Source organism: Rhinopithecus bieti, unplaced genomic scaffold (assembly GCF_001698545.2).
Source record: "Rhinopithecus bieti isolate Rb0 unplaced genomic scaffold, ASM169854v2 scaffold_12573, whole genome shotgun sequence".
Lineage (NCBI taxonomy): Eukaryota > Metazoa > Chordata > Mammalia > Primates > Cercopithecidae > Rhinopithecus > Rhinopithecus bieti.
Genome location: NW_016807321.1, coordinates 1,714,169 through 1,726,438, shown reverse-complemented (window position 1 = coordinate 1,726,438; position 12,270 = coordinate 1,714,169). Strand labels below are relative to the sequence as shown.

The 12,270-nt window shown below is 61.4% G+C and overlaps 1 protein-coding gene across 1 annotated transcript; it reads left to right on the top strand.

The window, feature by feature from the left end:
* Window positions 1-4,815: 4,815 nt before the first annotated feature.
* On the top strand, window positions 4,816-11,981 carry SRMS (src-related kinase lacking C-terminal regulatory tyrosine and N-terminal myristylation sites). Its single transcript, XM_017881238.1, has 8 exons — window positions 4,816-5,171; window positions 8,079-8,200; window positions 8,907-9,073; window positions 9,808-9,949; window positions 10,068-10,226; window positions 10,754-10,935; window positions 11,029-11,185; window positions 11,786-11,981. The coding sequence occupies exons 1-8, from the start codon at window positions 4,816-4,818 to the stop codon at window positions 11,977-11,979; spliced, it is 1,479 nt and encodes a 492-aa protein (XP_017736727.1). The 3' UTR covers window positions 11,980-11,981.
* The last annotated feature ends 289 nt before the right edge of the window (window positions 11,982-12,270 follow it).

The window sequence follows — 12,270 nt, the reverse complement described above, 5'->3', positions numbered from 1 at the left end:
TGCAAGCTCCGCCTCCCAGGTTCATGCCATTCTCCTGCCTCAGCCTCCCGAGTAGCTGGGACTACAGGCGCCCGCCACCATACCCAGCTAATTTTTTTTGTATTTTTAGTAGAGACAGGGTTTCACCATGTTAGGCAGAATGGTCTCGATCTCCTGACCTCATGATCTGCCCACCTTGGCCTCCCAAAGTGCTGGAATTACAGGCATGAGCCACTGCGCCCAGCCTCTAATCTAATTTTTTAAAGTTAAACTTTTAGCCAGGCTGGGTGGCTCAGGTCCATAATCCCAGAACTTTGAGAGGCCGAAGTGAGAGGATCCCTTGAGGCCAGAAGTTTGAGACCAGCCTGGGCAACATAGGGAGACCCCTGTCTCTACAAATAATTTGAAAAATTAGCTGGGTGTGGTGGTGTGCACCTGTGGTCTCAGCTACTTGGAAGGCTGAGGCTGGAGGATCACCTGAGCCTGGGAAGACTAGGCTGCAGTGAGCCAGGATGGTGCCACTGCACTCCAGCCTGGGTAACAGAGGGAAACCCTGTCTCTAAAAAGAATAATAATGGCTGGGCGCAGTGACTCGCGCCTATAATCCCAGCACTTTGGGAGGCTGAGGCAAGTAGATCACCTGAGGTCAGGAGTTCGAGACCAGCCTGGCCAACATAGTGAGTGAGACCCAGTCTCTACTAACAATACAAAAATTAGCTGGGCATGGTGGCGCGTGCCTGTAGTCCCAGCTACTCGGGAGGCTGAGGCAGGAGAATCGCTTGAACCCAGGAGGTGGAGATTGCAGTGAGCCGAGATTGTGCTATGCACTCCAACCTGGGTACAGTAAGACAGAGACCTGTCTCAAAAATCATAATAATAATAAAGTTAAACTTTTAATTTTAAGATAATTGTAGATTTACCTGCAGTTGTAAGAAGTAACACAGGGGTACCGTTACCCTCTACCAAGCGTCCCCAGCGGTAGCATCTTGCAAGACTGCAGTGCACAGTCACGCCAGGACCTTGACACCGATACAGACGCAGGGCAGTGCCACCCCCATGGGACCCTGAGATGTTCTTTATGGCCACGCTGCTCCCTCCCACCCCTCCCTAGCCCTGCAACCACTCATCTCTCCGGCTCTGTCTGGTCATTTCAAGAATGTCCTGTCAGTGCAAGCTTTCAGTATGCAGCCTTGGGACTGGCTTCTTGGGCTCAGCATAGTCCTCTCCGTGCAGAGCCGATGGTCACTCCTGTTCACTGCTGGGCACCAGGGCCAGTTTGTGCTCAGTCTTGCTCAACCCTGTTTGTGGCCACCAGGGCATGGGCAGTGAACACTTTGGGTCTGTTGTCCCTGGTGGACACAGCTTCCCTGCGCCCTGAGGTTGGTGAAGCCTGGGGATAGTGGGGCCAGTCATGGGGGAGAGAGTGCACCCAGACTGCTGAGACCCGCAGAGCTGTACCCTTCAGACGCATAAACCTGGCTGGGGGTGGCCTGAAGTGGCAGAGCTCCTGCCACCAGCCTCCATCTAAACACTAGGAAGGGCGTGCACCCCATCCTCCTGGTCTGTATCCTCACTGCTGTTGTAAGCTCAGTGCTCTTACAGACGGGGAAACTGAGGCACAGGGCAGTTCAGCACTGTGTGCCCAAGGTCATGTGGCCAGTGAGTCTGACAGCAGGATTCCAGCCCTGGTCCTTTTTTTTTTTTGGGACGGAGCCTCGCTCAGCTGCTGAGGCAGGAGTGTAGTGGCACCACAATCTTGGCGCACTGCAACCACCGCCTCCCAGATTCAAGTGATTCTTCCGTCTCAGCCTCCCAAGTAGCTGGGATTACAGGTGCCCACCATCATGCCTAATTTTTGTATTTTAGTGGAGACGGGGTTTCACCATAGTTGCCTAGGCTGGTCTTGAACTCCTGACCTCAACCCTCCTTGGCCTCCTAAAGTGCTGGGATTACAGGTGTGAGCCACTGTGCCCGGCCTTTTCTTTTTTTTTTTTTTTTTTTTGGAGACGGAGTCTCGCTCTATCGCCCCAGGCTGGAGCACCAGTGGCACGGTCTCTGCTCACTGCAAGCTCCGCCCCCGGGTTCCACGCCTTCTCCTGCCCTCAGGCCTCCCGTGTAGCTGGACTATAGGCACCCACCACCACGCACGGCTAATTTTTTCTTTTTTTTTTTTGGTATTTTTAGTTAGAGACGGGGGTTTCACATGTTAGCCAGGAGATGGTCTTGATCTCCTGACCTCGTGATCCGCCCGTCTCGGCCTCCCAAAGTGCTGGGATTACAGGCCTGAGCCACAACGCCCAGCCCGCCTTTTCTTTTTTAAAAAAATAGAGATGAGAGTCTCAGTATGTTGCCCAGGCTGGTCTTGAACCCTTGGGCTCAAGCGATCCTCCTGCTTGGCCTCCACAAATGCTGGTATTACAGGAGTGAGCTGCCTCACCTGGCCAAGCCCCAGTCTCCTGACCCCGTCCAAAGTGATCCTGTGCCCAGGCCCCTTTCCTCACTCCCCTCTGTGCCACCCATCCGGTTAGGGCTGAGGGAGGAGGTAAGTCATGGGTGAGGGCACAGCAGGCAGGGAAGGAGCTGCTGACACGGACACCTGGCAGGGGCCCTACACTGGGCTGTGTTGCACCTGGTGGGTGAGGTGAGGAAAGGGTGGATGGGCGGGCACAGCTTGGAGGGCAGTGGGACAGGGTAGCTGGGCCTGCGGGGCCGGGGATTCTGAGGACCACTGGGGAGGAGCTGGATGGAGCTAGCCTTGACTGCCTGCCGACCGCGCTCACCATGGCATGTGTGCAGTGCAAGGGCAGCAGGTGCAAGGAGGGGGAGATGGGGCGGACATGGGGAGCTGATCTGTGGGCCGGTAGGGTAGTGGGGGTGAGACATGCCTGGGCAGAGGCCCAATGAGGCCCTAACTCTGACGGCCAGGCCTGCCTCTGGCTCCGGCTGGGCATGGAATGTGCTGAGTCCTATGCCACGATCCCGTGGCTCTAAGGGACAGGGAGTGTCTGGGAGGAATCTGCATTCAGTGCCCTGAACACCTGACCCCAGTGTGGTGAGCACAGGAGCCTTCCACGGCCTGAGGAGGCCTCCCTGGGGCTCTGTGGCCTTGGTGTTCTAGGAGGGAGGAGTCATGTCCTGGGGGGGATTTAGGAGAGCTGGTGGCCACGCCTGTAGTTCCAGCACTGTGGGAGGCAGGAGGATCGCTTGAGGCCAAGAGTTCAAAACCAGCCTGGGCAACACAGTGAGATCCCACCTCTACAAATAATAAAAAATTTATCTGGGCATGGTGGCTCACACCTGTAGTCCGGCAGGAGGATAGCTTGAGCCCAGGAGATCGAGGCTGCAGTAAGGCGTGATGGTGCCACTGCACTCCAGCCTGGGTGACAGAGTGAGACCCTGTTTCAAAAAAAAAATGTAAAAGAAAAGAAACTGGTGGGCAGAACCCCCACCTGCATGTGTGAAGGGAGGAGAAGGCGGCCGGGGCGGGAGGAGAAGGTGCCCAGGGAGGGGAGGAGACGGCGCCCGGGGAGGGGAGGAGATGGCGCTGGGGAAGGGAGAAGATGCTGGGGCCCCTCAAAGGCCACCCCCAATTTAGTATTTACAATTATCCACATTTCTGAACACCCTCCCCCACTCCCAGCAGGACACCTCTCTGGGGCAGAGCCTGCCTTGAGCCTGGCGATGTCCAGCCTCCCAGGGCTCCTGCTGGCTCCAGGCCATCAGCTCGGACACAGCTTGGCCGCTGGGGTGCCCTGAGAGCCAGGCCACGGGTGTCACTGCCACCCCACAGTGCACACACCAGTCCCCAGACGTGAGACTGCTGAGAAGCCCATCTGTGGCTCCAGGGCAGGCAGGTGCGAGAGGGGCTTGTCATTGGCTGGACACTGGTCATGCCTGTTGGAGGGATGTGTTCAACCCACACATGAAGTGTGGGCATTGATGTGTGTGAGATGTGGGGAAGGGGTGTGAGGCTCCATGAAGGCCACCCAGGTGCTGCAGGGGCTGCTGGGGAGAGGCCGGCGAGAGGAGCAAGAGACTGCAGATGGGCCCCCACCCCACCCCACCCCCACTCAGGACCCCACTCCAGCCTGGCCTGCGGCCGAGCTCCCTGCAATCAGCATCTCATTTTACTGCATGAAAGCTGGGGTGCTGACAGCCCCCTCACTCGCCTGTCGTTGGCCTTCGCTGTAGAGGCCAGAGGCTCAGCGCCTGGTGCGGGGTTAATGATGTTAAAATATCTGGCCAACATTTAAGTAAGTAAGCACTTTTCACCTAAGGGCAGCTCAGGCTTGGCAACCACTGCAGGTGCTGAACAGCAGCACCCTTCCGTGGACCCCCCACTTCTCCGCGGGCACGGTGGCTGATGGACTGTGGTGCCCTTGGGCATGGGCCGGGCTTGGGTGGGCAGAGCCACTCCGCATGCCTGGGCCTTGCAGAGGGCAGGAGAGAGGCTGGCCCCGCCCACCCCGCCCTCCTAGGCCCCTCCTGGAGCCAGCCCCCGCCCCCGCCCCAGCCGAAGCTGCCCTCTGCCCTGGGGTCGGGGAGGGGACCGTGCACTCCAGAAGCCAAGGAGGTCGAATAGGAGGGGCTGTTGGTGTGTCTGAGGCAGGGGGTCCGCCCTGCGCCCCACCCAGCCCGGACGCCAGCCCGGACGCCGGTGGGAACGGTGTGCCTCCTGGATCCAGGGGACCTCTGAGTGACCACAGGGCCGGGGTCCCGTGTCGCCCCACGGCCGGTGCCGGGAGCGCTGGACACCAGGTCCCACCGGCCCCGCCAGTTCCTCCTCTGCGCTCGTGGGCTCCCATGGCCCTCGGCCCAGCGCGGTGACGCGGGGGGATGGAGCCCTTCCTCAGGAGGCGGCTGGCCTTCCTGTCCTTCTTCTGGGACAAGATCTGGCCTGCGGGCGGCGAGCCGGACCACGGCACCCCCGGGTCCACGGACCCCGACGCCGACCCAGTGCCCGCGCTCCCCGCGGAGCCCTGCGGCCCCTTCCCGCAGCTCTTCCTTGCGCTCTACGACTTCGCCGCGCGGCGCGGCGAGGAGCTGAGTGTCCGCCGCGGGGACAGGCTCTGCGCCCTGGAGGAGGGGGGCGGCTACATCTTGGCGCGCAGGCTCTCGGGCCAGCCCAGCGCCGGGCTGGTGCCCATCACCCATGTGGCCAAGGCTTCTCCCGAGACGCTCTCAGACCAACCGTGAGTACCTCGACCTGGAGTCAGAGCCTGCCTCGCCCTAGTCTGGGGAGTCTGGAAAAACGGCAGGATTTTGAGTTTGAAACCGCATGTCCGTGGCTATCTGTTCATTCATTCGTTCATCCATGCATTCATTCAGGGACAGTTGATGAGCCTCAGGCCGGCAGGTACGGTAGGAACACACAGAGTCTGCTGTGCGCTGCCAAGAGGGAGAGGAGGCTCCACAGGCCTGGTCAGGTCCAGGGGACACCAGCTGCACCAGCCCAGCACCCAGCGGGCGGTTCCTCCAGGACCCTGCCTGGCTGGCCAGGCCCTCCCGCCCTCACACAGGGAGTCCAGCGTTCGTGGAGTGGTCACTCCTTGGAGGGCAGGGGCTGGGGGCTGGGAGGCACCAGATGACACAGGGGCGCACGCTCCAGGAGCTCTGGGTGAGGGCAGGTGAGCAGGGGCTGCAGGGGCACCTAGTCCAGATGCCCAGTCCAGCTGCTCTGAGCAGCTTCCTTGGTCCTGTGTCCAGCTGGGCCAGGCCTGAGCCCTGGAGACCTCCGGGGTCAGCCTTGCTCAGGGCCACTTCCAGCCTCCTGGGGGACCCTGGGCACTCACACATTGTCCTGAGGGTTACATGGGGTGTGTGAAGCCACAGTCATTGGAAGGTGTCTCCCGAGGGGCCCCAGGCCCTCACCCCACACCTGCCTCGCTTGCCCTGAGCAGTGGTTGGGGGGCAAGCAGCCATTGTGATGGGAAGGGGTTCACAGTCACCGCAGGTGTGGAGGACAGATCCCTTCAGCAGTTCCTGGAGGGCAGGGCTCGGGGTAGAGCAGTGCTGTCCATAGGCAAAGCTAATGACTATTTGCCTAGGCTGGAGATTAAAAGACTAACCACACTCAGGTGTCATTAGCTCCAGACACCTGGCCCCACGCCCCAGGGAGAGACCTCAGGCACATCCCCTGCATCTCAGGATCCGCACAGGGGCCCACCTCCGACCCCCAAGCCCTGATATGGGTGTCAGAGGGGCTGGCGATGTGTCGGGGAAACACCTGTGTCTCATGCCCACACTCCGCAGTGCTGGGAGGGGCCTGAGTCCCTTTACACGTGAGAGGGTTGCGTCTCCCTGCCAGCAGACCCCAGAAGGCAGGGCCCCTGGCTGACAGAGCATCCCCTGCCAGCACACCCCAGAAGGCAGGGCCCCTGGCTGACAGAGCATCCATGGAGCCAGCGTGTCAGGCCGCCGCCTCCCAGTGCCTGGTCCCACAGCTCTTCCTGTCTCCATCTTCATTTCCTTCAACCTCAGCCCAGCCCCACGGCCCTGGCCATGTCGGTTTCTGTTCCTGCTGGCCCCATTGCCCCCCAGGTCCCCGGGGCAGGGGTGCCAGACTGTCCTCCGTCTTGCCCAGTTCCAGCAGCCACGTCTGCCCAGGATGGCATGGCTGTACCCCAGCCCCGAATCTTGTGTTGACTCTGAGGCCTGCCTTGGGTCCTTTCCTAGTCCCGCTCCCCGGGTGGTTTCAGCCCCACCCTGACACCCGGCTCACTCTGCTTCCTCCTTCTGGTGCTTACAGGGTGTGCCCTGGGGCGGGGGAGTGGCCCGCATCCCTCCCTGGGTCCCAGGAAGCTCCAGGGTGGGAAGCTGAGTCAGGTGTGGAGTCCCTGCCTTGGCCTTCAGAAGCAGAGATATGTAGTCGAGGTGGGGCTGGGAGCGTTTCTGTCTTCCTTCCAAGGATGCCTCTGGCTCTCAGGAGTGAGTAGATGTGACCTGGTGGGTGACCCATCTGGACAGGGGAGCCCCAGCAGGCCCCTCTCCTGACACCCGGTGTGGGCTCCTCGTGTTTGGACATCTAAGGAGTGGGTGCCTGGGAGCTCCCGGCCACTGTGCCACCATGTTCAGAGTGGTCTCACCTCCACCTGGCTTTTCGGAGGGGGTGTCTGTGTGGACAGAGGCCAGTGGGCTTGGGGCCATCCTGTACTGGGCACAACTCTTCAGAATAGGATGCAGGATGCTTTGAACGTTCGCCCAGCAACCCCCCTGCAGCCGCCCATTGGCTGCCCCTCCTGACCTCCTGCCCAGCCTGGCTTAGGCCGCCTCCTCAGGACAGAGCTCTGCATGGGCCACCCCCACTAACCAACTGCCTGAGGCAGGTGGGCTGTGCCCAGCCAGGTGGCGCCTATGGCCCTGTACGACCACACCAACAGCCCAACAGTGCTTCTGGGCAGCTCATCAGGCCTTCGGCTCCGTGTCCGCTCAGGGGCTCAGCAAAGCTGAGTTTGGAGGCCTATGGCCTATGGCCAGGGCTGACTGTTTTTTTTTTTTTTTTTTTTTTTTTTTTTTTTGAGACGGAGTCTCGCTCTGTCACCTAGGCTGGAGTGCAGTGGCCAGATCTCAGCTCACTGCAAGCTCCGCCTCCCGGGTTTACGCCATTCTCCTGCCTCAGCCTCCCGAGTAGCTGGGACTACAGGCGCCGCCACCTCGCCCGGCTCGTTTTTTGTATTTTAGTAGAGACGGGGTTTCACCGTGTTAGCCAGAATGGTCTCGATCTCCTGACCTCGTGATCCGCCCGTCTCGGCCTCCCAAAGTGCTGGGATTACAGGCTTGAGCCACCGCGCCCGGCCAAGGGCTGACTGTTAACCTGTGGCTGAGGCTGGCAGTCACTATGAACAGGAAACTGGAGGTCATGCCCAGCAGGGCTAACGGAGAGCCCACGGCAAAGGTGAGGACGCTCACGGCTGAGCAGGAAGATGGGGGCTGAGGCAGTGCAGACCTTGAGCTGGGATTCCAGCCCTGCCACAGGGTGGACCTTCTCCCTGAGAGGCTGTGGGACCGCCGGGCTCAGCCCTGCCACCAGCATGGAGGAGAGCATGTGGGGCCACTGGCTGAGGGGCCTGCAAGGTGACTGCTGCACCTGCTGTTTTCAGCTGGTACTTCAGCGGAGTCAGCCGGACCCAGGCACAGCAGCTGCTCCTCTCCCCACCCAACGAACCAGGGGCCTTCCTCATCCGGCCCAGCGAGAGCAGCCTCGGGGGCTACTCACTGTCAGGTACCTGGGGCAGTCCCTCCTGCCTCTGTCCCCCACCGGGCCAGTGCTCTTGACCTTGGGGCGGTTGGTCTCTAGGCGGTGCTGGGTCCTGAATCACACCCGGCGCCACTGAGGGCCCAACAGCAGATACACCTGTCACCTCCTGCATTTGCTCACTCACCCATTCATTCATTCATTCATCCAGTCATTCATCCACTCACTCATTTATAACCTCACTCACTCACTCGTTCATTCATTCCTCACTCACTAATTCACTCACTCACTCATTCATTCATCGTTCATTCACACCTCACTCACTCACTAATTCACTCATTCATTCATTCACTCATTTATTCACTGATTTGTTCACTGGCTTATTCTTTCATTCATTTGCTTATTCATTTATTCATTCACTTTTTCCTTCTTTCCTTCCTTATCCCTTCATTCATTCACTGAATCATGGACTCGTTCATTCTACAAGTATTTATTAAGTGCCTACTCTGCGCACACTGTCAGCAGAAAAGCTCCAACCTGGACCCCTCTCGCTGCCCTGCCCCAGCCTGTGGCTGCCCATACTCCCTCCTCCACACGGCTCTGACCATCTCAGGGTCCCCAGCTAGGTCTGAGCCAGACCCCTTAGGTGGGTTGTGGCCAGCATCCTCTGGGGTGGGAGGGTCGGGGCAGCTGGCAGCCGAGGCAGGGGTCTCCATCTCTGAACCCTTCCTAGTCCGAGCCCAGGCCAAGGTCTGCCACTACCGGGTCTCCATGGCAGCCGATGGCAGCCTCTACCTGCAGAAGGGACGGCTCTTTCCCGGCCTGGAGGAGCTGCTCACCTACTACAAGGCCAACTGGAAGCTGATCCAGAACCCCCTGCTGCAGCCCTGCGTGCGTCAGGTGGGCCTGTGCCTGCCAAGCTGCCCCACACTGGCCTGAGGCCTGGCCCTGTTCTAGGTGCTCCTCCCCACCCCGTCTCAAAGCCCCTGCCCAGGCCTGGGAACACGGGGGCATCCCAGCAGCCCCTGCACATACTGCTCTTTGCTGGTGTCTCTGAGGGCTGTTGGGATTCCTGGGGGGCTGGGAGTGGGGAGAGGAGACCTGTAGCAGTGCCCGGCTCTGCAGGGGAGCAGCCAGGAGGGTGGGGCCAGTCTGGGGAAGGCACTCAAGGCTGCCCCAGGCCCCAGGGGTGGAAGTTGTGGGAGGAGACGCGGATCACAAGATGCTGCACCTGGGCTGGAGCTGCTGGATCCCGGGGACTGTCCCCGATGTGAGCCACCCTGCTGAGGGCCAGGGCAGCAATCTGGTTTCTCTGGTCTCATAATGACAGCCCCGCCAGCAGCAGTAATGAGCACTTGTAGACGGATATCCGGCTGGGGCAAAGGTGCCACTTAGGCCCCAGAGCAATGAGACCTGCAGGGCTGGGCCGGGCCTCCAAGTCCAGCACCCACTCCCCTTTGTCCCGGCCAGGGTGGGGTGAGTGTGTGCTGGGGACGGGGGTGCCCGCTGGAGGCCTGGTGTGGGGGCTCTGCCTGGGACAGAGCACAGGGGCCCATGCTGACCAGCCTCCCTGCCCACACTTCCTGGGGGGAGCGGGCAGGGCACTGAGCTCTCTGCTTTTCTGCTCCCTGCAGAAGGCCCTGCGGCAGGATGCGTGGGAGCGACCACACTCCGAATTTGCCCTTGGGAGGAAGCTGGGTGAAGGCTACTTTGGGGAGGTGTGGGAAGGCCTGTGGCTGGGCTCCCTGCCCGTGGCGATCAAGGTCATCAAGTCAGGTGAGGCCCCGAGATCCTGCGCCACGGCCGGGCCCCACACCCGCTGTCCAGCCCTCAAGCCCTGGGGCAGTGATGTTTGTGGCGTGGGCCAATCCTGGAGCCATACCCTGTCTCGCAGCCGACATGAAGCTCGCCGACCTCGCCAAGGAGATCCAGACGCTGAAGGGCCTGCGGCACGAGCGGCTCATCCGGCTGCACGCGGTGTGCTCGGGCGGGGAGCCTGTGTACATCGTCACGGAGCTCATGCGCAAGGGAAACCTGCAGGTCTTCCTGGGCAGTGAGTCCCCTCCCTGCTGCATGTGGCCCTGCCGCGCCTGCGACCGCCCCTTCCCTTCCGGTGCAGAGCTGAACCTGCAGGGGTTTCCGAGGTGAACCGGGCCTCTCTACCGGGAGCAGGTGGCCCCGGCTACAGATCCCATCCCTGTCTGGTTTCCAGCCAACAGAGGGCTGGGGCCAGGTCTGGGCCAGGCCAGAGCCTTGTGGTTCCAGGGCTGGGACTGGGGGAGTGCAGTCCCATCTGGGTTATCAGCCTTGGTCTAATGGGATGTGGACCCAGCCCAGCCTCTGGCTCTTCTCTGCCCTGGTCTTTATTAGGGGCCTGGGCCGGCTGCCAGGTCACCGTGGTGAGTACAGCACCCTCCCCCTGTCTCACTTGGGGCTTCCTGCAGCCTTAGCCGGCCATGCCATCTTCATCACGTCTTAGAGATGAGGAGGCTTAGGCATGGGGGAAGGTGACGTGGGTGGACACCGGCCTCTCTGGCTGTTGGCCCTGTGCCCTGAAAGGCCCCGTGCTGTCTCCTGCAGGCCCCGAGGGCCGGGCCCTGCGTCTGCTGCCGCTCCTGGGCTTTGCCTGCCAGGTGGCTGAGGGCATGAACTACCTGGAGGGGCAGCGCATAGTGCATCGGGACTTGGCCGCCAGGAACGTGCTTGTGGACGATGGCCTGGCTTGCAAGGTGGCTGACTTTGGCCTGGCCCGGCTGCTCAAGGTCAGCGGAGGCTCTGGGCCCCTGACTGCTCGAGGGGGTGGGTGAGGGGGGCCCCAGTCCACCTGTCCAACCAGGGGCCTTCCCTGTCCCCAGGACGACATCTACTCCCCGAGCAGCAGCTCCAAGATCCCGGTGAAGTGGACAGCACCTGAGGCGGCCAGTTATCGTGTCTTCTCCCAGAAGTCGGACGTCTGGTCCTTCGGCGTCCTGCTGTATGAGGTTTTCACCTATGGCCAGTGTCCCTACGAGGGTGCGTCCCCAGGCAGCCGCAGGGAGGAGGCAGGCTCTGCCCAGGAGTCACTGGCCCCAGGCCTGGACGCTGTTAGCAGGGGATTGGAGGGTCTGGCCAAGGGCAGGCAGGTGACTCGGGAGGCTATGGGNCTTTGGCCTGGCCCGGCTGCTCAAGGTCAGCGGAGGCTCTGGGCCCCTGACTGCTCGAGGGGGTGGGTGAGGGGGGCCCCAGTCCACCTGTCCAACCAGGGGCCTTCCCTGTCCCCAGGACGACATCTACTCCCCGAGCAGCAGCTCCAAGATCCCGGTGAAGTGGACAGCACCTGAGGCGGCCAGTTATCGTGTCTTCTCCCAGAAGTCGGACGTCTGGTCCTTCGGCGTCCTGCTGTATGAGGTTTTCACCTATGGCCAGTGTCCCTACGAGGGTGCGTCCCCAGGCAGCCGCAGGGAGGAGGCAGGCTCTGCCCAGGAGTCACTGGCCCCAGGCCTGGACGCTGTTAGCAGGGGATTGGAGGGTCTGGCCAAGGGCAGGCAGGTGACACGGGAGGCTATGGGAGGCCTCCATTGGGACCCCCCTGCAAGAGCAGAATCAAGGCAGCTCTTGCCCCGCGCCTCCCAGGGATGACCAACCACGAGACACTGCAGCAGATCATGCGAGGGTACCGGCTGCCGCGCCCGGCTGCCTGCCCGGCAGAGGTCTACGTGCTCATGCTGGAGTGCTGGAGGAGCAGCCCCGAGGAACGGCCCTCCTTCGCCACGCTGTGGGAGAAGCTGCACGCCATCCACAGATGCCTTCCCCGAGTCCTCACGTGACTCAGGGCTACGGGCTCCACCAGGCCAGCCCCTCCTCCCTGCAGAGCGTCAACTCGAAGGGATGCTGGTCAGCCGGACCGGGAGCCTCTGGCTGTGGGCCTCAGGCACCAGCGTGCACATGCATTTGTGCACCAGGCAGACACGTGGCCGTGGGCCTCAGGTCCTGGCGTGCACACGTGTTTGTGCACCTGGCAGACATGTGCAGACGGTGGAGGGCTGATGTTCTCTGTGCAGTGTGACACGTGTCCCTGGTGTCTCAAGAGAGACAACAGCACAGGAAGGTGGGGAGAA